General features: G+C 61.7%; 1 protein-coding gene and 1 long non-coding RNA gene across 4 annotated transcripts; one reads left to right on the forward strand and one right to left on the reverse strand.

The window, feature by feature from the left end:
* Positions 1-7544: 7544 nt before the first annotated feature.
* Positions 7545-17825, reverse strand: LOC124968376 (uncharacterized). Its single transcript, XR_007105695.1, has 3 exons — positions 17440-17825; positions 9179-11085; positions 7545-8238 (listed from the first exon to the last, which is right to left on the reverse strand). It is a non-coding gene; the product is annotated as an uncharacterized LOC124968376 (long non-coding RNA).
* Positions 13370-22790, forward strand: Nanos3 (nanos C2HC-type zinc finger 3). 3 transcript variants are annotated; one of them, XR_007105693.1, is made up of 2 exons: positions 13370-13589; positions 22502-22790. XR_007105693.1 is itself a non-coding variant. In XM_047530701.1 (2 exons), exons 1-2 carry the CDS (start codon positions 20399-20401, stop codon positions 22567-22569), a joined length of 543 nt encoding a protein of 180 aa, XP_047386657.1. In that variant the 5' UTR covers positions 20295-20398; the 3' UTR covers positions 22570-22790. The 3 variants fall into 3 exon arrangements, 1 of the variants encoding a protein (XP_047386657.1); XR_007105694.1 differs by lacking the exon at positions 22502-22790 and adding an exon at positions 15851-16114; XM_047530701.1 differs by lacking the exon at positions 13370-13589 and adding an exon at positions 20295-20873.
* The last annotated feature ends 1427 nt before the right edge of the window (positions 22791-24217 follow it).

The raw sequence follows: 24217 nt of genomic DNA on the forward strand, positions 1-24217 counted from the left end.
CCCTCCAGGCGAGCCCCGCGGCGTCCCCAGCGGTAGGCCTTCCTGCACTCTCCAGGGCGACATGTCAAAAACTTGAGCTACCGTCCCCAGAGAACTCTGGGAGCCCCCTGCCCAAGCTTCCCCCGCCTGCAGCCACCGGCACCCCCGTGGGGGCGGGCACTGCACAGCCATCTCCCCTGCCCGAGCCCAAGTTCAAGGCGGGCACACACCCTCCCACCTTGCCCAGCGCGGTGGCCCGGGGCCGCCCTCCCCGCCACGTTCTCCCGGGTCTTCGGGGCCTGAGCGAGGGGCGCCGCGGGCGCGGGAGGCGAGGGGGAGGCCGGCCGCCCCTCCCCCAATACGCAGGGGGCGCCCCCGGGGCTCTGCCGCCGCCAGATGCACCGTCCCCGCTGCGCCCAACTCCGGCGGCCGGGCGCCTCCCTCGCGCGCCGGGGACCCGCGGCGCTCCCCTCTCCGCCCACGAGCCGGCGCCGAAAAGTTGCCGCCGCCGCGGCGCCGCGCCCGCCCTCCGGTCCCCGCGGGTCCGTCCCCCACTTACCCGCGGGGGAGGGGACCGGGCACTCCAGGCTCCGGCCGCCGCCCCGGGCCGGCTGGCCGAGACGCAGGCGGGCGGCGCGCCCGAGACCGGCCGGGGGTGGCCGCCGGCCGCGCTCCACCCCACTCACTGGCCGGCCCGCCGCGGGCCGGATCGCTTTTAAAACCTCCCCGGTCTCCTCCCCCCACGGGCCGGGCAGGGGGCGGGCGCGGGGCGGGGCGGGCGCCGCCGTCATGTGCCCCCGGAGGCGGCCCGCCCCCACTTTCTCTCTCCTGTCCCCCAACTCGGTCCGGTCCCCAACTCAGGCACAACTTTCTCCCTCCTTGTCCCGAATCCACAGGGGCCTGGGTATTGTGGGATCCTACCAAACAGGAATCCCCACTTCCACAGCACCTCCCCCGGTCTTAGGAAGTCCCTTCTTTTATCCCACCCAACCCTCTCCTGCTGCCGTGCAAAAGACTGACTGCAGGCCAGGTGGTCCCTGGGTCTGGGTCCCCTCCCTCCTCCCAGGCCTCCCGGCACCCTCCCCCACCCACGAGGAACCTCTGGGCAACTCTCCGGAGTATCCCAGGGAGAGAGGCCCTGGATTCCTCCCTCTTTCCCCGCCTGCGTCCCTCCTCATCCTCTGGCCTACCCCCACCCCGAGGAACACGGCGGCATTGTTCCCAGGACGGGGCCCTGCCTCAGGGCCTGGCCCGGTGCCCAGGTGGGGGGCCAGGAACAACGCAGCAAAGGAGGGGCAGGCAGGGTGCCCTCTGCAGCCAAGCCAGCCTCCTTGGGCACCCTCCACAGCACAGGACAAAGGCTGAGGGACCCCTACTATCCCCAGAAGCACCACCAAGCCACGGTGGGGGTGCCGAGCCCGCAGAGCCCTATCCAGGATGGGGTGGGCAATGCTCCGGGGGCAATTTTCCCAGCCACCTCCGCGTTTCCCAAGAGGGATCCCCGGGTTCCAACCTCCTGGGCAGGGAGAGGGCCAGGCAGGGTTGGGGGACGGCTGGAGGCCTGTGACCTCACTCCCAGAACTCCTCTCGGGTCCCCCATTTTGTCCATTCAGCTCAGCCTTCTCCCACTTCGGGTCTTGGTGGATGGGGAAAGAGGGGCGGAAGCCACACCTAGCTGCCACCCGTGGGGCCCAGCCCCAGGGGCTCCCAGGGCTTTCCTCCCTGTGGGCCCCAAAGGCTGGCCCAGGCTGCAGGATCTGGCAGGTTGGGGCAGGAGGGTGCAGAGCCATCCCGCGGGCCCCGGGGGAGCATTTGGGGTGGCACAGAATTCCCCAACTCAGGGCGGGGCCGGAAGGTGGGCGCTGCCGCCGCATGGCTTCCTGAGCAGTTTCAGGAGAGAATGGCATTCCCGGGTGGGCCTGGGGTGGGCCTGGGGTCTCCCGGGGACCGATGCACACGCTAGAGCACCCAGGTGACGCTCGGGGTTCCAGAAGTAGAAAGTGGCCAGATTATGACAAATGCAATCTGAGTCTCTAAAGTACCCCAACCACACTGTTCCAGACTGTTCCACTCGTCCCCCAACACCAGCTCTCCTGTCAGTCACAAGCACATGGCCAGCCATCAGTTCAATCAGGGAAATGCCTCCTCCATGCTGGCCTCTGGGGACACCTGTTCACCTGCCTGTGGCACGTGGTGCTCTGAGCACCCCAGCCACTGAGGAGCGTCCCTCAGCCCGAGCTTGGAGGGGCCTGCCCAGGCTGCTAGCCCTCCTCTGGGTCTGACATTTGCCCCCACATGCCAGGCCCTGACCTGGCTGACTAACCCAGGGACAGCAGCCAAGGGGACGGGGCTCACCAGACGGGCCCATTGATTTTTTTTTTGTCATGACAGGTAGGGAGGAGGGACAGGGTGAGGTCAGGTCAAGTGGTCAGGTGGCCCATTTGTTCCTTCTATAAACATTCATTGGGTCCCTGCTGCATGCCAGGCACTATTCTGGGCACCGAGGACACAGGAGACAGAAAAAGAAAAAAACAAAAATAAAAACCCCTGCCCTGGTGGAGCGACATCCGTGGGGAGAACTGTACAGCTGATAGACGGGCATAAAATATTTATAGTGTGTTGAGTGGTATATGCTAGAAGCGGGGCAGGGGAGTGAAGTGGATTAGGGACTAGGTCCAGAAGGGCCTCCCTGAAGAGGTGATATTTGTACAAGGACTTAAGGATTCACAGGAGGAGCCATAGAGATAACTGGGAGAAGAGAGTTCCAGGCAAAGGGAACAGCCAGTGCAAAAGCCCTGAGGTACGTGCATGTCAGCATATTCGAGAAACAGCAAGGAACTCAGTCTGATGGAGTGGAACAATAACACTTCAAATCCTTGCTCCTGCATATCTTCTGCCAAGTTATCCGAGCCTCAGTCTCTTAATCTGTAAAATGGAACTGAAAATGTACCATTGGTGGTTGTCCCGGGACTCTGAGACAGAATGTGTAACTTCACCACCCAGGGTAGAAGTCGGACAAGCATGTACACTTAGGCACACCAGATACCCACAGGCCCAGGGTGGGGGCCGTCTCAGGGACCCTGACAAGCCTAGCCGCCCCACAGGTCACCCTGGCTCACACGCAGGGTGCCTGCGGGCCCCATGGCAACGCTGCACACAGAGACATCAAACAGGCCCTGCCGAGGAAGTCCGACGTCACTGTGGTTAAGGGTGGCTCCGCCCAGCCCAGCCCCCGACTGGCGACTGAACTTCTCCATGTCAGTCAGAGCCCCTGCCTCAGGTCGCCCAGGCGACTGGCTGTGTTATGGACCGTACAAGTATCCCACCATATTCCTCCCGGCTCCCTAGGGCGCCGGCCACTCCCCACATCCGGGGAAGGACATTATGTGGTGGCCCCAACTCACGGCCTCTAACCTTTCCATTCAATAACTCCAAACCCTGTCTGGAGCACCAAGACATTCGATGCCCACCAAGCCATGGTTCAGAGGGGCAGAGAGGACCCAGGGGTCTGTGGGGACCCCAGTCAGGTGCGGAATCCCTCTCGCAGGGAAGAGTTCCACAGTTGCTCAGGGCACAGTGGGATGGGTCATTCTCAGGACTAGCCCCCAGGCCTGGCCCAGCCCCCGACCTGGGGCCGACTCACGACCCTCCCATCCCCAGATGACATCAAGGCCTGGCCTGCCACCCTGACCTGGCGCCTGGCCAGAGCTGGGGGGCTGCCCAAGAGGCGTCACTGTTCCGGCTGCCCTCTCGCGAGGCCCGGCACGTGCAGGGTTAAGGAGGAGCCCTTCTGGGGGTCTCCCGTCCTAATCCCATCCCCCTTTCCCGGGGATTTCGGGCCCCAGCCCCTCTGACGTCACTGGGGGTTGCTATGGTAACTGGCCGAAGTTCCCAAATAAAATTACCGCGGGCGGGTTAAGTTTCCTAGGAGGCAGCCGAGGGGTAAACAATGGCGGTGGCGGGCGGGGCGACCAGGCCGTCTCCCCCTTTGGCCCCCAACTCTGCTGGGACCCGGGAGTCCCCAGAGCGCAGAGCGGGCTCTCCATCCCCGCCCGGGGCCGAGAGCCCTAGAGCTCCGAGGGGACTGGGCAAGCTCCTGTGCGGACCTCAAGGCCACGACGAATGGGGGGTGGGGACGAGGGGGACTTGGAGGGGTGGCTGGGGCGGCAGGGAACAAAGCGGGGACCGAGGCCCCGGGACCCACCCGCGGCACGCCCCGCCTCCCGCGCCCTGTCGGCCGCCAGTCCAGCTGTGGCTGCTCCCAGCTGCCTGGCTCCCCACATCTGGCGGGCCGCGCGCTCACTTCCTGTCGCCCCGGCTGCCTGGAGGGAGGTAAAAATAACCGGCCCCCTCCCCCTGCCGGCGGGCGCAGACGGATCCTCCCGGCCTGGAAGAGGGCGAGGCCGAGCCTCAGCCGGGAGAGGAGGCCCCCTGAGGCGCCTCCCACTGCCTCGGTGTCCCGGGAGGACGGCGCACGGGCGGCGCAGCACCCAGACTGCGCCAGGGGGCCCGGCGTCTGGCGCCTTAGGAAGGCGCTTACCTGGGCCACCTGGACCCAGGGGCAACCACGGTGTCGCAGCCCCACCCCGTGGAAGAGGGGCCGCAGCTCCCGTTGCTGATGGGCTCTGGGCTCCCACCAGGGTCGATCGCCTGCCAACCACGTAGGCAACTTAGGCAATCCTGCCCGGGCCCCACTTTACCTGTCAGTACAATGGGAATGATGAGCATACCCACCTCAGAGTGCCTTTGCCCAGTCAGCCATGCCTTGCCCATCGCAGGATGCTGGGTCGCTCCCCCAGGTGGGGTTACCAGATAAAAACCAGGACACCAGTTCAGTTTGATTTCCATTTACACAATGAATCAATGGATTTTTTTTAAGTGACTTCTGACTTGAGATTCTTCAGGAACCCTGTATCATTTGCGCTCATCTATTTCAGTGACTGAGTATTTATTCAATCACTTGAATAAACTTTTTCCCCTCCTCCTGCTACTGGGGATTGAACCCAGGGTGCTTTACCACTAAGCTACATCCCCAGGTCCTCCAGCACCCTGCTTTTCTTTGAGACAGGGTCTGGCCAAGTTGTCCAGGCTGATCTTAAACTTGCAATCCTCCTGCCTCGGCCTCCTGAGTCGCTGGGATTACAGGGTGGACCTGGCTGTGGTCAGCTGACTGATTTTGGAGGGGTTGGGGGGATGGAACCCAGGGTCTCCGGCATGCTGAGCAAGCAGTCTACACTGAGCTACAGCCCCGGCCTCTGAGTATTTCTCAAATGGTAAAAGGCAGAGACTTCTCAGGTGGCTCCCCTTCCAGAGGCCAGGTGGGTATGAGGTGCAGGGGAGCCCAGAGTGAGGCGATCAGATGCTGGTTCCCAGGCGCCCTCTCCCTGCCCTAAGACAGGGCGGCCGTCTGGAAGGGGCTGGCCCAGCCTCTGGAAGGCATAGCCTCACCTGCCTGGGTCCAGAGTCCCAAGGAACCCACCAGCACCCACCCGCCACACACGCCCCTTCGCAGATCCCACCCAAGCTCCAATGTGGACTTGGCTCCCATAACCATACCTGGAAGAACTCCCACAGCTATGACTGCCACCAAGAGTGACATGCCCTCTGCTGAGAGTGGGTCAGGAGCCCACATCACCCTGCCTGGGGCTCAGTGTCCTCTGGTAAGGGACAGTGACACTATTTTTCCAACTGTGAACTGGTGCGCTTTCCTTTTTCTCTTTTCCACGGTGCGGGCACGGGGACCAGGCCTGGTGCGTGTGCTAGGACCGCTAAGGTGGCCATGAGTTAACCACTTAGATACCACACGTGTGCGTCTACAGAGCGTGGAACTCAGAACGTGCTCATTAAATGCTAGTTCCTTTTTTTTAGGGGTTGGGTAGGATAATAAGATGTCAAAAGCCCCCGTCCCAACCCTCTGGACCGCATTTTCACCCAGACAGGCTTCCCAAATCCCTCTACGAGACACGGCGAGTCCTCTCCCACCCTCCGACCTCTACCCGGTGCGGTCCCGACCAGCACCCAGCTCCGCAGAGCCACCTCTGCGCCGCGCCCCGCGGGACCACAGCTGTCTCCCCGGCCCCGTCTCCTTGCCCACCGGACTTCAGGCCTGATCCGAAGCCCTCATCTGAGGAAGACCTCCGGGCCCCGGAGCCCCTGGCAGCTCCCACCCCGGCCGGAGGCTCGAACCCCGGTCCGCACCGGCTGGCGGCGGCCGTTGCCGGGCAACGCGCTGTTTGTTGGCGCGGGGGGCGGGGCCGGCGCGCGCGGTGACTCACCGCGGCGTGATGCGGGCGGGCGCGGCGCCCGGCAGGCTGGCAGGTGGCCCGGCCCCGGCCGGCCTCGGCGGCGGCGGCGGCAGGAGGGGCCCGGCGGCGGGGGCGCCCAGCCCCGGAGTGGGAGCCGAGGCCGGTGGGGACGCGGTGGAGTAGGCCCGGGCTCTGGGTTCGAAACACAGCGTGGCCTCTTAGGTCTGCGGCTCACGGCTCGCGCCTCAGTTTGCCCGTCAGCACAATGGGGGCATTTTCGCAGGACGCGGTGCACACACGGGGCTGGGAGCATTCCCCAGTGCCGCACGGAATCTCCGCTCTGCGCGTACCCCAGTCGCACACGCCTGATTCCCCACCGGCCAGAGGGACGTACTTAGAGCACCCTGCGCCTCGGGTGGTTCGAGGATTTCACGAATCGAGGGTGCCAGTGGCTGTCACGTCGCAGTACCACGTCTGCCGCCCCAAGAAGGGGCGGAGTGGAAGAGGTTTTCTCTGCTGTCCACGCCGAAGGGGACAAGAGGGTCAGGGTGCGGTGGGACCCCTGAAAGTGGGTGCGGGTCACCACCCTGGGTAGGGTGGCATGAGAGTGGACGCTGAGGTCCCATCCCCAAGCTGGAGCTGGCAGCACCTGCTGCTGGGCGGGCGGGAGGGGGCCTGGGCGTGAGTCACCGCCCAGCAATGAGGCGTGAGTCACTCAGGGCGGGGTCCCCCCGCAGCCCCCCCAGCCGCTCCCACAAAGGCTCTTTGAGAACAGCTCCCCACCCCCAGTCCCAGCCCCCAGGCCCTCTCTGGGGTGGGCTGTGGGACCAAGGCCTGCTGGGCTGCCCCTAGGAGCCTGGCCTGGGCCTGGGAGGCGCCAGCTTGTTTCCGCCACGTCTATGCAAAGTCACCCTCCACGGTCAGCCGGGCGTCCCCAGGGAGGGGGCTTCCAGGCTGCCTGAGTCACTCGGGGGATAGTGGAGGGTCACGCGCACAGGGCCCACGCACACGGTGGGCAAACTGAGTCAGGGTGTCCGAAAGGGCGGGCGCGGCCCACGGCATCCGGCGGTGCAGGAGCCGCGGCAGAGGCGGCCTCTCTCAAGCCCGGGACATCCCGCAGGAAAGGAGGGCGCTGGGGCATCTCCTGAACTCCTCAACCCCTCCTGCCCAGGCTCCCCTCCTCATCGACCCTGGGACAGTCCCGTCTCAGGTGTGGGAAGGACAGCGGTGCCAGGACTGGGGAGGCTGCAAAATTTATCAGGGCCGCAAAAGAGAATGAAACAAGGAACCCACAAGGGCAATCAGGATTGAGTATTTTTAAATAAAAGGTTTATTGAGATACAAGCCCCATATCTTGCAACTGATTTATTAAATACAATTGAATATTTTAAAACCATAGCTTTGAGCAGCCAGCACCACTATTAATTTTATTTTTGGTACCAGGGATTGAACCCAGGGGCACTCGACCACTGAGCCACATCCCAGCCCTATTTTGTGTTTTATTTAGAGACAGGGTCTCACTGAGTTGCTTAGGGCCTCCTGTTGCTGAGGCTGGCTTTGAACCTGAGATCCTCCTGCCTCAGCCTCCCGAGCCCCTGGGATTACAGGCTGCACCATTGAGCCCGGCCTCTTTGATTTCTTGAGACAGGGATTTCTTGCCAGGTTGGTGTCCAACTCCTGGGCTCTGAAGTAGCTGGGATCACAGGGGCCATGCACCACACCTGGCCCACGATCCATCTGAGAATGTGACATCTCCCCACACCTTTCAGCAGCCACGCCCCATTTCTCTCTCAGCGCAGGGCAGTCATCTCTGTATAAATGGTGTCATCCGACGTGGCTTGTGACCGGCTTCTTTCCCTTTTCAAGGCTCATTCATGGTGCAGCATCTATGGGAACGTCCGTCCTTTAACTGTGGACTAACACCAGACAGGACATGCCAGGTCTTTCAATCAGGCCTTCCACGGATGGACCTTTGGTGGTGTTGCCAACTGGGGCTCAGGTGCAGAGTACTGTACTGAAGAAGATGGAATAATGTCTTAGTGCATTATTTTTGAAAACTGAAATGAATGCAATAAATTCACCATGAGCCGGGAATGATGATGTTCACCTGTCATGCCAGCAGCTTGGGAGGCTGAGGCAGGAGGATCACAAGTTCAAGGCCAGCCTCAGCAACTTTAGCAAGGCCTTGAGCAACTTCATGAGATTCTTGCCTCAAAATAAAAAATAAATAAATAAAATAATAAAAAAAAGGGCCGGGGTTATGGCTCAGTCATTAAGTGGCCCCCTGGTACAAAAAAACAAAACAAAAAACCCCACAACGAGCCAGATATCAAAACTTTCAATAATGGCAGTCCCGGGCAGGGCTGGGATTGGGAAGAAGAGGGGTGCATCATGCAAGGACAGGATGTGATCACGTTGAAGATCCGTGCTTTCCAGTGAGGCTGCCCTGGTCCCATGTGGGGACCGAGCAGTCGGAACACAGCAAATCTAAGCTGAGATGTGTTCTGAGTATAAAATCACACCTGACTTCAAAGATAGCACCAAAAAAAAAACGGGCTGTGAAATACCCCATTAATAATTTTTATCTTGATTACACGTCGAAACCATGCTGTTTTGGATATATCGGGCTAAATCAATTAAATTACTAAGATTTTCAGCTGAGTGCAATGGTGCATGCCTGTAATCTCAGTAGCTTGGGAGGCTGAGGCAGGAGGAGGGCAAGTTCAAGGCCAGCCTCACAACTTAGGGAGGCCCTAAGCAACTCAGTGAGACCCTGTCTCTAAACAAAATAGAAAATAGGGCTGGGGATGTGGCTCAGTGGTTAAGCACCACGGGGTTCAATCCCTGGTACCAAAAAAAATTTTCTTAAAAATGTTTACTTGCTCCTTTTTTTTTTTTTTTTTTTATGTGTCTGCTAAAAATTCTGTGAATTAAGTGAACACTATAGCACACACCTGTCGTTTTAGCAACATGGGAGGCTGAGGCAGGTGGATCGGAAGTTCGAGGTCAGCCTTGGCAACTAAATGAGACCCTGTCTCAAAAACAACACAGAAAGGGCTGGGCGAGGCTCGCTGGCCGGGCCCCCCGGCTCCATCTACTCGGGGCTCCGTGGCTCCCGGCGCTGTGTTTGCAGCTTCCCTCCTACTCCTCAGGTGGCTTCATGATCACACCACCGACACCAGCTGCTGAGTCCAGTCACCTATTCGGATGTCACTGTCCTGCAACAGCGGTCACCTTTGTGCACTTCCTCCTTGGCCCAGGAACACAACATTCCTCGACTCCTCTTCTTCTCAGTCCTGTTTGCGAGGCACTTCCTCCCGGGCCTGGCTTTGGTCCTTGGGAGCTGGTGACTCCCTCCTGGGACATCTCCAAGGTGTCCCACGGGTGGTTCTGTGTGCCAGGGCCCCAACCTTCCTCCTGGCTTCCTCCCTCCTGTCCAGTCCACCTCTCAGACGGACGAGTCAGCTCTGCCTCCTGGAGCTGTCCACTCCCGCCTGTCCCCAGGCCCCGGCTCCAGGCCAACGTCCTCTCACCTGGACAGCACGCTCGACTCTCCGCGGTCCCTCTGCCTCCACTCATCCTTCCTGCTGCAGGTGTCCCCTGGTGCACGTGCCTAGAACCTTCCCACGACTCTGCGATGCCTGGAGTCAGGAGCGGTCACACTGCTGGGATTTTTCAAGACCTCTAGGTTCCAGAAGGTTGCCTTGGCGGGACCCCCTCTCTCCAGGCCCAGCCCTGCGCCTTTGGCTGTTCGCTCGCTTGCTTGCAGAGACTGGGTCTCCTAGGACTCCCGGGCAAGCTCCTCCGGTCTCGGCCTCCCGCTCCGACCCACGCCGCCACGGCCGGCCCTCCTGTCTTTCCTCTTGGGCTGTGTGCTTCTTCCCAGCCCTGGAAACTCTACAGGGGAATGTTCTGGCTATGTGGCAGGCAGGTCTTGTGTCTGTTTTGCTCCTTGACATGCTGGGAATGTGGCGATTATCAACACATGGATTCAACAGATACCCCCAAGGTCCTGCTTTAGGCACCTATTCCTGCCCTGGAAGAGCGGACATGTGAGTACCGGAGACAGACAAGAAACAAGACCGGCAGTGAAACAGTGCGTTGAGAGGTGACAGGGTTATGGGGAGGAGACAGCAGGACAGAGCAAGGAGGAGCGATTTGAAAGAGGCAAGTCAGGGACGCTGTCACTGAGAAGGTGATCTTGCAGTGGAGACTTGGAGGAAGTGAAGACGGAGTGGCGGGAACAGCCCATGCAAAGATCCTGAGGCTGGCCTGCCTGGTGGATTTGAGGCTAGCACGAGGAGACAGGGAGGGAAGAGGGGAATGGAAGACACGAGGGCCAGGAGTGGACAGGGCAGACACTGCAGGGCCTTGTCACCCTGGGGAGGACTCTGGCTTTTGCTCTGAGCAAGGTGGGAGCCACGGACGGCTCCAACCAGAGGCGGGATGGGACCTCACTGGGACGTCCACAGGTTCCCTCTGGTGGCAGCGAGGGATAGACTGCTGGGGGTGAGAAGAGGTAGGTCAAGGCTGGACTTGTCCAGGGAAGAGATGCTGGGGCCTGGACCAGATGGGGCCCCTGGAGGGGGCAGGATTCTAGATGCATTTAGAAGGGACGGGAAGCGGACTTGTCAATGGATTGCATCTGGGAGTGAAAGTTCTGGCCTGAAGCTGGAGGGACAGAGCTGCTGGTCCTGGAGGCAGGAAGAAGGCAGAAGCAGCTGGACCGTGGTTAAGGAAGGAGCTCCAAGCCGGGCCTCGTTCTGGCCCTAGAGTGTCCTCACCCGGATCCAGTGGGGTGTGGAGGAAGGCGCTCCCACAGCCTGACTTCACCTCCTCGAAGCTTCCTCTTGGCTGATTCCTAAGTGTGCAAGACACACACGTCTGGGCACACAGGGCCAGACCCAAGACTCCCAACGCACCCCGTATCCGGTCATTGCAGCCTTGGGGACTCTGGCGCTGGGTCTTTGGGTGGACGGCGCTGAGGAAGGGTGCCTCGTTCACACACCCACCAGGCCCACATCTAGGTCCCCAAGGAGACCCCCGAGGGGGCAGGAGGTGGCACGGGGCAGGAAATCTCTCAGGGAGAGGTGCTTGTGAGTCACAGCCCTGGGCTCCCCCTATGAGTCAGCACTGGCAGAGGCCCCAGGCACAGGGCGGTGGGGGAGGGCAGTTCCCACGCCCAGAGGAGCCAGGCATCTTGGGCACGGGGGCTTCCCATGGCCCTCCAGGCCTGTGCTGGGCTGCGGGATATTCAGAAAGTTCAGGGGGTGAGAAGCTGAGGCTCGACAGGCCACTGGGCCAGGATCCAGGAATCCTCTTTCCTGATCTGACCTGGTCCAGGAATGCAAAGGCTGCAGCCCTGGCCAGCAACTCACTGCAGCAGGGACAGCAGGGAGACATTTCTGGGGACGTCCGTTCTATGGGGCTTTATTTCAGAAGTGCTCCTTCCTTCCGGAGCCTCTGCATTTTGGCAGTGGAGGTTCCAGCCTGGGGAGGTCCAGGCAGAGTCCTCAGCTGCTGGGGGAGAGCTGAGGTCCAGTCTGGCCGCACAGCACACAGGGCTCCGGAGTCTGCTGCCCCCTGCTGGCGGCCACGGGAAATTCGCAGGCAGGAGGGCCGGCCACCCCTGAAGAGGAGGTGGAGAAAGGCCTGCAGAACCGCAGCTCTGGGGCTTACAGGCTGGGCTCCCTTGGGCCAGGGGCTGCCCTTCTCTGGGCCTCAGTGGCCTGTCTCTAAGAAGGACAGTATTCCCATCACTGGCTTATTGGGAAAAGTCGGAGGTGGTGTCTTCCCAGGACTGGGAAGGAGAGTCCGGAATAAAGTTGGACAGCCCCCTACCCAGATAGAGAATGGAGAGGAAGCTTCTGTTCTTTGCTTCCTTCCGCCAGCCTCCCCATCCCAGGAAGTCAGGTACAGAGCAGAGCCAGACCGCGCCCATTTCTGGGGACATCCACCCCCAGCGCCAGCCAGGGCTTGGCTTTCTAAATGGAAGTGTCAGTGGGCTCCTGTCAAGGAGAAACTGAGGTAGGGCTGGGATGAGGGGACTCGGGGGAAGGAAGGGGAAGGCTAGGTAGCAGGCCATGGCCCCACAGGGTCTGGACCCACGAGGAAGCTGGTGTGGCCTCCTTCCCCCAACCACAGCTGTTGGCAGAGGCCAGTGTGTGTGCGGGGGGGCTGTGTGCAGTAACTGGAAAGGGCCTTAGCACGTGTCAGGTGGCTATGTGTGTGTCAGTTTGCAGATGCAGGAGTATCCAAAGACAGCCCTGGGAGATCCTAGGAGCCCCATCCTGTGCACGGCAGGTCTATCCACCGCCTGGACGCAGCTTGGGCGCCGGCCTATGCCTGCCAGTCCCAGGTACACATGTTCCCTGTGCCCTGAATTTCGTCTGTCCACGTGGACCCCTGTGGCACGGGGGATCTGCCAGGACATCTTGTGGGTGCAGGTTCTATGACTTCCATTGTGCTTCTGCCTGTGGCCTGTTTGACTGTGAGTGGCTGTGTGTGTATTTGTGTGGCTGTGAACTTTGTGTCTGTGAACCCAAACCAGGGTACCTTGGGTTGTGTTTTTTTGCGAACATCCGAGTTGGAGTATTTTGTGTGTCAAGATCTTCCCAAGGCTGTGACCTGGTTGGGGGCCGGGACTTCTGTGTATACCCTGTGTGTCTGCGGTGTCTGAAGCCGCGTGTACCCCTGGGCTCATCCTCTGCATATTCGGTTCTAAAAACATGTCTCCTGTCCCCGAAAGTGGTGTCTGTGTATCTGGTGTGTGTCTGATGCTTCCGAGAGTCCCTCCGTGTGCGGCCTGTACCCCAGGGTCTCTGCGTGTCCTGCCACCGCCCTCCATGGGTGTCTGTGCCTTGAAGCCCCTGCACACCCTTGTGTCTGTGGCCCGCGTGCCTTTGTGCGCGTGTGCTCCCCCTGCGCCTTTGAGGTCTGCGTGCGTCTGGGTCCCTGCGGGTGCCCGCCTGCGCCCCCGTGTCCCCTGCGCGGGCCCCAGGAGTTGCGTCCTGGCGCTGCTTTGGCATCCCCGCGTGCGTCCGGGTGCTCCGGGCTGGAGGCCTCGGGGCGCGCACGGCCGCGGCTGGACCCACCGCCCGGCGCGGCGCGGGGAGGAGGGAGGGGGTGGCGGCGGCGGGGAGCGCGGGCACGTCACGGAGACAGACAGGCGGGCGGGCGGCGGCGGTCGCGGGTTCGAGCCGGCGCCGAGCCCCGCGCCCCCTCCCCCGCCCGCGGCCTGGGGAGCCCCCGCCCGGCCCCGGAGCCGCCGAAATGCAATTTCCCGTGCAGGCGCCTCGGCTCGGGGGGCTTTTTCCGGGCGGGTTTTGGAAAGAAGAGGGGGAAATGCGGCGGCTGCCCAGAGAGGTGAGCGCGGGCGCCGGGCGGGCCGGGGGCGCCGGGGACACGGGCGGGCGGGGGCCGCCCGCGGGGAGGGGGCGCGGCGGGGCGGGGCGCGGCGACAGCCCCTCGCGCACCTGCTGGCGGCCCGGGCGGGCGCCCCGGCCTCTGCGGCCCGGCCCTCCATTGTTGCTGCGGCTGGGAAGGGGGCGGGGAGGCCCCGGCGGCATCTGTGCAGCCCGGCGGGCCGAGAAGGGGCACCGGGGGACCGGCCCTCCAAAGGGACAGCCGCCAAGTCCCCGAGCCGGGCCGCCAGGGGAGAGGCGGGCTGAGGTGCTCCCTTGGGGCGAGGACGCGTGATGGGGTCACGGGGCATCGCTGCCGCGGACCCCCCACCCCTGACCGCGGAGGCCCCGGCCCGGGCGCGGCGAGCTTTGTTCTTGGGGGCGCGGGGCGGGCGGAGCTCCGGGAAACCCAGGGCTGGGAGAGGCTCCGGCCCGGCGCGCGGTCGGGAAGGCTCCTGCGGCCAAGTTCATGGGCGCTCGGGCCTGCGCTGGCCTTGCGGAGACCCATCCCGGCCGGCGCCCCTCTCGGGCCTGGCGGCGGCCGCGGCCCAGAGCTGCAGCCGCACCTCCTGCCAGACCCCCGGCGTCCTCTGCCCGCTGCCCGCCGTCCTGTCATTAACGGCAGCGGCGTAGGGTATTTACTGGGGCAAAGATTTGCTAGCAGGAACCCGCCCTCCAAAACTGGCCTTAAAAAGGAAAAATGACCCCGAATCACACTGCTGGGGAGCCCTTTTAAAGCGACAGGGTGCTTTTCACGGGAACCTCACCCTGGAGGGCATGCTGGGGGTGGGGGAAGGAGAAGACACCTCATTGGCTGATAGGGGCTAAGTCCCCCCCCCCACGCTTCGGTTCCCCATCTTCTTTCCCACCCATCCCCCAATACTCAGATATATTTGCAGAACCACAATTTGATAGTCCTAAGTCCCTAGGTAAAGACCCCAAAGCCACGCGCTATACCCAAACATACATCATGCCCACTGGTACTCCTTCCACCCCAAATAATGCTGACGACACTCACATGTACACACACGGTCACCCACAATAGTGCTGCCACGTGTGCACAACAAGGGTTGGGACAGGCTGAGGTCCATGAAAATGCTGCCACGCCAAAAATGTGGCCTCGGGCTGGAGATGGAGCTCGGAGGCAGGGCCTCGGTAGCACACCGGAGCCCTGGGTCCTACACCGGCCCCGCAAAATGAAAAGCGGCTAACAACGCAGCCAGCGGTGCTGCTGCCATGTGGACAGACCCAGCCTTGCGCACGACCCTGACACACGGTTCTCCACTGCACACAGACACGTGGCTGCCCACTGTCACATGGTCACCCACACTGTCGCCCAGAGTAAGGGTGACAACCACTGACCCATAAAGGCTCCAACAGTGGTACTCGGACACCATCACCAACTTGGACATGTCCACAGACGTGATGCACAGGGACACATCTACTCCCTCACACCAAACGAGGCCCGCAGTGACATCTGCCAGTAGGTCACAGGAATCTCAACACACGCACAAAGGCCCCAAGAACACAGAGCACACACTGACACACAGCTGTCTATAGTAAAACTGACCCTCCTAGATACCCACAATGATGTCACCCACAGAGATACAAATGCCCCACGGTACCTACACCTATAGTCACCTACCCTAACACTTGATTACGTGCTTGCACCTACAGTAATACTGGCACCTACGCACAGTCAGTAATACAGGCACACTGGCACATGCAGACCCACAGGGAAACACAAATATGCAGAAATCCTAGATGTCTACAAACTCAGTACTTGTTTATTGAGCATCTACTAGGTGCCAGGCAGTTTTAAACAGGGATACAGGGGTGAATGAGAACAAAATCCCTGCCTCCCAGAGATGACATTGGAGGGGGTGTAGGGTCGGGGGGATGCCATCATCACCTGACACGTAGGCTACAGTGACACTGACAGACGCTACACACCCACATATACTGGCTCACACATCCACCTGTGATTACACACAATTAGCCTGCCACACACCCACAGTAACACTGACATACACACACAAACACAAGCCCACAGGAGTAGTGATGTACACATACACACACAACTGGCAGAGAGACAGCCACCCACCAGTCCACACCCACCTGGACTTACAGACACCCATGGAACCCCCAAAATAGCCCAAAGCCTAGCTCAGACCGGAGCCCCGCTAACAGGTGCACAGACACATGCTGCCCCTCTCCTTGCAGACAGAGCCCACGCTGGCCCAGACCCAGCGGACGCAGCGCCACCAACCAAAGCGTGCGAACCTCTCATTAACCCAGCTCCTCCGTAACCCCAACTGGCGAGGAGTGGGATCCTTCTCTCCTCCTCCAGCCTTGGCCTCAAACCCAGCAGGCCTGGGAAGAAGGTTCCAGCTCCCCACCCACCTGCCGCCCATAGGCCTGGAGAACAGATGAGCCCCTTGTCTGAAGACCCTGACCTGAAAGACCCAAGCAGCTGGAAAGGAAGCCCAGGAGACAGCATGGGAGGACTTGGAGGGAATCCGAGAGGCCACGCAGGTGTCACTGAAATGAGGAGCCCCACGGGCCGCGAGGTGACCTCAGGGAGGCCCCACGGGGCTCTGGCCCTTGCTGAATTCACTATAATGGGCTCTTTGTCTTCTGAATGCTGACCACTCCTCCGCTCTGGCCCCTCACTGCCGCACATATACACAGCGTGTCACAGACACGCTGGGACACACACAGGAGTGCACACATACACACACACACACACACACACACACAGGGCACCAGACACCCCTGGGAGTGCCAAAGCGCTGACCTCCAACCCCTCCTCATTCTGTCACTCGATGGCAGAGCTGCCTCCATCCGTGGCTTGCCCATCTGGCTGTGCCCGGGCAGCTCACCTCCGACCCTGACCCCGAGACCTGCCCCAGCTGTCCTGCCGTCCTGGAGTGGGGATGGGGGCAGGGCCCAGGGTCAGCCTGGCTTCTGGAGGGCAGCACACCCACTCCCAGCCCCCTGCCCACACAGGCCTGCTTCCCACCTCCCATCCTGAGGGACTTCAAAGTCAGACCAGGGACTGCCCTGCAGCCTCGGAACACGTGGGAGGAGAAGCGGGCCCCAGCCAGAGAGCCCCAGGTCAGGGCACTGAGCTCCAGGCAAGGGGAAGGCTGCCCACAGCCTAGGGCAGCTCCGCACCAGATGTGGAGCCTGCGGCAGCCAGTCACCTGGTACAGGGGGGACGGGAGAGGGGCCTAAAGGGCCAGCAGTAACAGGCTGACCCAGACTTCCTTGAGAGGCGAACAGGCAGGGCAGGAGACCCAGACACACACAGGCCCTGGAGGAGTGTAGTCAGACCCAGACAGGCGACCCGGCTGACAAAGAGACAGGCGACCCAGGCAGACAAGGAGAGCGGGAAGCCTGCGCCAACCTTAGGCAGACAAAGAGACAGTCAGCCGGGTCGCCCCTCCTCCCCGCCTCCCCGGCTCCAGGCCCCGCCCCCCGCCTTCCCGACTGCCTGCGCCAGAGGCCCCTGACGTCCCTCCCCTGGCTTGAAGGGACCCTTGGCGGGGACCTCCCCACGGGGTAGGCCAAGGTCAAAGCCTTCTAAGGAGGCAGTGAGATCGCAAAGAAGGCAAAAGTGTCTACAAGAGCCACCCCACCGTGTGACCAAGTACCTCTCTGGACTGATGGCCCCTCCCCTTTCAGCTCAAGGTCAAGCAGCAGCTCCGAGGGACCCCTAGCGTTGTGCTGCACCCTCGGCCTCACCTACCCCAGGGGACAAAGTGGGTGTCCTAAGGTCCTCGTCATCGTAACCCTGTTCTCCAACTCACCCTCCTGTGGGTCTAGGCATTCTCGGATCCGCCATCCTCGGGGAGACGGGCGGCCCCTCCGCGGGGCGCCGCTCGCCCGCCCAGCCCCCGCCCCCGCCCCCGCCCCCGCCCCCGCCGCCATGGGGGCCTGCGGGGCGACGCGGGTGGGACCGAGGCGGCCCGCGTCGGGCCGGGCGGGGCGGGGGCGCCAAGTGCGGGTGCTTTACGAGGGCGAGTCTTGTGGGACCGACCCCAAGGGGGTCCTAGGTAGGCCTGTTTGGGAGCACCCCGGTGCGGGCTGACCTCAGAGGGGACTGGGCTCCCTGGGAGTAGCTTTGGGGACTCCTAGGGACGTAGTCCGCGGCGGTTTAGGAAAGCGGGCTTCAGAGGAGGGCTCTAAGGAGGCGGAACTCGGTGGCCTTGGGAGTTCCCGGAGTGGCACTAAGGTGCCAGACGGGGCGGACCCCGGGGGCGGGCCGGAGGGGATCTGGACTAGGCGGCCGCCGGGGGCTTTGTGGGCGTTGAGTCGGGGCTCCAGGGAGTCTACACGACGGACTTTAGCGGGAGTCCTCAGGGGAATGAGTGGGTGGGCTTCCTTTTTTTCTATTTTGTGCAGGAGATTGAACCCTGGGGCACTTGACCACTGGGCCACATCCCCAGCCCTTTTAATTTTTTATTTAGAGGCAGGATCTCACCAAGTTGCTTAGGGCCTCCCTAAATTGCTGAGGCTGGCTTTGAACTTTAGATCCTCCTGCTTCAGCCTCCCTAGTCGCTGGGATTAGAGGCGTGCGCCACAGCGCAGGCAGACTGGGTGGGTTTAGAGGGGTCCTGAGGGGTCTTGGGAGTCGGGTCCTGCGTGGGGTTCTCAGCTGAGCCTGGGGAGGCAGGGCAGGGCTGGTTCTGTCTCTGCCCCAAGGTTCTTTGTGAGGTTCACCCCAACTCAGCACGCTTGGGGCTCCTAATCTGCTTTGGGATGACTCCAGAAAGATCCTTTGGAACTCTATTGCCCTCAGTAAAATAGCAGGGACTAGGAAATTTGAATGCTCTTCAGGCTGTCTGCAGGGGTCCCAAGAAAGATGGCGGTGGAGTGAGGTGGGCAGCCGCCCTTTCCCTGCTCCCTGCTGCACTGGCCAGTAGCTGCAGGTCCAGGCCTGGGCTTGGGGACACCGGAGGCAAGGTGAACGCTGAACTCTCAGAGGCGCCTGGGGAGAGGGATCGGAGTCCTGTGATGCGAGGAAGCAGGGAGGGGCCTGCAGTGGTCGTGAAGACAGCAGGTGGGGGGAGCGCCCCTCAGGCTTGAACTTGGACCCTGATTCCAGAAGGATCTGGTTTCCCACGCCCTGAGGCTTTGCAGGTGGAGCTGGCAGGTGCCCTCTCTGGTCCTCCAGCCTCTGCCTTGTCCTGTGGGACTCCACTGGCATCCCCTCCCTGAGGCAGGTGGAGGGTAGGTGGTGGGGATTTATAAAGGGCACTACATTGTATTAAAAAGTTGTTTTTCTCCATTGCACATGGCCGAGTCCCCCAGGGCATTACATTGTATTAAAATGACTTGTTTATCTCTCCTTTGCATCTAAGTCCCCAGGGGCCAGAACAGCCCAGCTGTGAGACTCCCCGGCCCCGGAACCTACACCCTCTTAGTTCTGTGGTGCCCTGTGGTCTAGGTCTGCTGCATCTGCCGGCCAGAGGCCACTCACACATTTACTGTCATTGAAATTTGTCCTCATTGAAATTTGTCCCCGTTTTCCCAGATGTGGGAGTAGACAGTTGGCAGTAGACAGTTGGCACCTAATAACTGCTGAGTGAAGGGGACCCCTGCTTCCTACCCTGTCCCCCATCACCCTGCCCCACTCCAGGTCCCCGAGAATCCGCCAAGGGTTTGGGGGAACATTCAACCTGTCGGTGAGTTTGGGCAGCTCAGGCAAACCATCGACCGTTGAGTGGACCCCGAGGCCTGGAACTGCGTCCTCCTGTCGAGACCCCCATCCGGTCCGAGGGCACAGACCTAGGCCAGAGCGAAGGTCACAATCAACATTCATTGTTGTCGGTGGGTTGTGAGGATGGAGGCCAGACCCACCGGGGGATGAATGTCACTGTGGCTGGGCCACACACAGCCCAAGGGGCACAGGCCCACCCGCTGCCCTCCCAAAGCCTCAGCCCGCCGATGCCCTGACCCCAGCCCCTGAGGGAGGAGGACTGGGTGTCTGACCTTGAGGGACCCAGACTCACTCGGGGACAAACCCTGGGAGCCTGGGCCCGGGGGCAGCAGGGCCAGGGCCAGGCAGGGCTGCTGAGGGCCAGTCCTGGGCTCCTGCATCCTCAGACCCACGCCGTCCTGGCTCCGGGGAGTCTGCCCGCGACCTCTCCTTGCAGGGGTGGGGGTCTGAAGCAGGCAAGTGCTGGGGTCCCCGAATTAGCTCAGCAGGCCCCATGTCTGGAGGGGCCTGTCCTGAATACCCCCTCTGGGCAAAAGTGGAGCCAGGGGTTCCACAGACACAATGGGTGTGAAAAGCCAGGAGGGAGGGCAGAGCTTGGGGGTCAGCGGCAATAGCCACACCCTCAGGAGCCGGGCACCTGACCTCGCAGTCCAGGGGAAGAAACAAAGAAATTACTAAGTTACTGGTTGTGTAGGCGCCTGTCTTCAGGACAGGGTTCTCAGCTGCCGGCCCACCTTCACCACCCCACAGGGCAGGAGGGCCAGCCCCCGGGTGCCCTAGGATCCTCAGATGCCCCCTGCAGCCTGTGTCCACTTGCCCCCAGCCCACACAGACAACATGTATCCCCTTGGCAGGTACATTAAGGGGGTGGCAGTAACACCCTGTGAACACACAGAACCTCCCACAACCTGCTCCTCCCCCTTCACACCCCCCAGAGGTAAAAGGAGAGAACTCAGCTCTCACTCCCAGGCTCCAGAGAGCAGAGGAAGGGGCTGCAGAGCGTAGGGCCAAACAGGCCTTCTCTCCCTGGTGCAAGTCGCCCAGCTATGGGGACCTTCGACCTGTGGACGGATTACCTGGGTTTGGCACAACTGGTCGGGGCTCTGCGTGGGGAAGAGGAGCCCGAGGCCAGGCTGGACCCCCAGCCAGAGCCAACACCAGGACCGGAGGGCCAGAAACCCAGTCCAGAATCGTCATCAGCTCCTGAACGCCTGTGCTCTTTCTGCAAACACAACGGCGAGTCCCGGGCCATCTACCAGTCTCACGTGCTGAAGGACGAGGCGGGCAGGGTGCTGTGTCCCATACTGCGAGACTACGTGTGTCCCCAGTGCGGTGCCACACGGGAGCGCGCCCACACCCGCCGCTTCTGTCCACTCACCGGCCAGGGCTACACCTCGGTCTACAGTTACACCACCCGAAACTCAGCTGGCAAGAGGCTGGCCCGGCCTGACAAGGCGAGGACACAGGATGGTGGCCACCGCAGAGGAGGAGGAGGAGGAGGAGCGGCGGCTGCGGCAGCAGGTGGTTGGGGGACGATGTGGAGGGACCCATCCCAGCGGGGCAATCAGTCCCAGTACCCATGGCCATTGGGGTGGGGGTTAACACGCGGAGCTGAGAACAGTGTTCTAGAAGTGCTGCCAGTGTGGAAAGTTGGAGCTGTGTGACTGTGGCCAAGTCACTCCCCTCTCTGGGCCCACTGGGATGATAACATACTTTCCCAGGCGTGGGGTGGCCTGGCAGGGAGGTTGTGAGGCGCAGCGGTGGTATCTGCCAGCAGGTGCAGCACTTGGTGGCATTAGTGGGTTTAGAAGAACTCCCTCGATCGACCAAATGGTTTGCTGGCCGGTTCTGACTGGGTGCTGGGTTGGGCCAGCGGTGAATAAGGTGGATGGTAGGTGACGGTTAAAACACAGAACTCTGAGTGAGGCTCTACAGGAAATGTGTGACTCCGTGCAGGGGTCCAGGAAGGCTTCCTGGAGACAGTGGCTTCCAGGAAGCTGCGTCAGTCTGTAGGAAGTCCAGGGCTAGACCAGGATTTAGTGAAGTTCAGTGTGCCTGCGTTGGTGGAGAGGTGGCCGAGGGTGCGGAGGGGCCCAGAGGCGTTTGGGAGTCAAGTGTGGACCTGGGCGGCAGGGAGCCACAGAAGGCGGAGGACAGGTCTGAGCGTCAGTGTTTAGACCACTGCCAGGGCTTTCCAGCGCGCTGAGGGAGGGCGGGTGCTGGGAGCAGCAGCCTGGACTGTGCTTTGGATTTGCAGTGGGCAGCTCAGCTGCAGAGGGCGGCTCCTGGGGCTGAAGCTTACCACATGGGGTGTGGGGTCACCCGTCTGGTTCATCAATTGCAGACCCCCATCCCTTGGTCTGGGTGGAGCCCAAACACCTGCATTTCTAACCAGCTCCCCAGACCAAGGCTTTGAATAGTGCAGGCTGACCGCGGGTATCATTAGAGATGCAGAATGTCTCGGTTCCTGAGTTCCTGTGGGGCTTTAAGAGAGGAATCCCCCAGCCTGCATCCAAGGGCAGGTGCGAGGCGCTTTGGGTACAGGATGACCCTTCTCCTCCCTCCAGCTCTGCAGGGGCTGAAAGAGGATCCTATGCCCTGGGAATTTTTTTTGTTGTTGTTTTGTTTTTTTAAAGCAAGGATTGAACCCAGGGACTCTTAACCACTGAGCCACATCTCCAGCCCTTTTTAATATTTTATTTAGAGACAGGGTCAACATGAGTTGCTCAGAGCCTAGCTAAATTAAGGAGGCTGGCTTTGAACTCGCGATCCTCCTGCCTCAGCCTCCCCAGGCGCTGGGATAACCCGCGTGTGCCACCGCGCCCGGCTGGTCGCTTCCTTTTTTCTCCCCGCCCCTGGGTGTGGAGGTGATTCCTGGCCACCACACTGTCCGAAAGATCGTCCGAAGTTCCTCGGAGCCTGGCGGCCACGAGGGGGCAGCACGATCACCGGAGTTGGGATTCCCCAGCTTTGTGTCGGGCTCTGGGGCCCCGGGGCCGCCCTGGTCCAGTAATGTCACGGGGTTGCTATCTCGGAAGCAGCCCCTAGGTGGCGCCGGAGCCCCGCAGCCGGTAGCCGGACCTCGGGAGGACTGAATCGTCGCCGCCCTTGACTGTTTCTCCCCCTCCCCCTCCGCTTTTAACCCCCAGGTCCCAAAGGTGCTGGGAAGTCTTCTGGATCTTCGCCTTCTGCCTGCTGTCCCTCCACTTCAGCCTAGGAGGCTGGCGCGGGGAGGACAGGGATGCCGCCTTCGCCAGGGGATGGGGACCGAGGCTCAGGGGCAGCTGGACTCCAGGGAAGACTCACTCTGAGGACCCACCCCTAGACCCCGCCCCCGGCTGGGTTTGAGAACTTGGGGGGCGGGTGAGGGAACTGCCGAAATAGCTGGTCTTCTGAGCTCCACCCTCTGGCAGGGGCCAGGGCCAGCATTGTTCTGTTGCGCTCAATAAATGTTTGCAGGTGGATGGTCAGAGGCCCCGTCTTGGGGTGAAGTAGCAGACTTTCTTGCTGGGACGGGGCTGGACCCGGAGGGGCCGGCGGCACCCTTTGCTCTCCAGACTGCTCCCCGCCCCCACTGCCCTTGAATTTCAGGGGCCCTGGGTTGCCAGGGTGAGCTGCTTCAGGAAGTGAGGGGCGCGCCGCGCAGCAGTGCCCTGGGCTGGTCTGATCACCCGCCTGCCGCCCCTGCATACAGACATGTGAAAGGGGGCTCCCCCTTGTAGTAGGGATGGAGGTTTGATTAAAAAGGGGAGCTGAGACACTGAGGCCAGGCCCCACTCCCTCTCCCTCACTAAGGAGACCCTTGGGGAATGCTGACGTTGATGCCCCGTGAGGAGCCATGGTGCCACCACGCGGGACACTTCAGCACCAGAGGTCACACGGGGGCAGGGAGTGGGACTGTCTGAGCAGGGATCCGGGCAGTGGAGGTCTTGGTCCAGCGGGGGAGGGAGATCAGCTAGTCTCCTGGGGGTTGCCCACTGGGGGCCCACCGCGTGTCCTGCTGGGCAGTGGCATTGGTACCCAGGAAGCAGCACCTGGGTCCAGCCTCAGCCATCTCCGATTCACAGTGAGGGTAGGAACTGGACTTGGAGGGCCCCCTTTGCCCCGGGCTTTGGAACTTGAACAGGACCCAGGGTCACCCAGGAAAAGGCCTGGGGCTAGTGGGAATGGGTGGCAGCGTGCAGGGGACAGAGGAGACGCACAGAGGGCTGCCTAGTCTGCAAGGGTCTGTGAGTGATTTGGGGACACAACATACGTCACCCCTCAGCTAACGTGGACTGCTTACTTCCTAAGCCTGAGCAGCTGAGGCTGGGGACCTGGGCAGGTCAGGGTTTGTCCTAGGGGGCAGGGCCAGGAATGAAGCTTCACATCCCCATCAGAAGCCAATGGTGCCCCCTGGCAGTGGCCTCCCTGTACCCAGGGGAGGGGTGGACAAGGGAGGAAGGCCTCCCAGGAGCCTCCGGTAAGGTACTCAGGCCAGCTGCCCAGCATGCTGGACCAGCCGGCTGGCAGGGCTCTCTGTGAGTGGGGAGACCACAGCACCTGCAGCTGCCCCTAGCAACCTGGCTAGGCTCTGGAGGCAGTTTGTCCCAGGCAAGATGGGCAGGGCCAACGGAGCCCCAGCCTCGCCCCAGTGGGGTGCGGCCCAGCCAGTTCTCCCAGAGACTGGGACCCTGACACGTGCAAGCCCCTGGGGACCCCTTGACCTGTGTCCTAGCAGCAGCGACCCCCCTTACCTTGGCGGGGAGGCTGAGAAGTTAAAGTGGGAGGAAGAGGAGGTGGTAAGGGAAAGCGGTGCTTAGAGAGGCTCGAGGGCGGATGTCAAGGGACCGGAAATGCTTCCACCCCAACGGCAGGTCAGGAGG

This window comes from Sciurus carolinensis, chromosome 17, assembly GCF_902686445.1.
Source record: "Sciurus carolinensis chromosome 17, mSciCar1.2, whole genome shotgun sequence".
Lineage (NCBI taxonomy): Eukaryota > Metazoa > Chordata > Mammalia > Rodentia > Sciuridae > Sciurus > Sciurus carolinensis.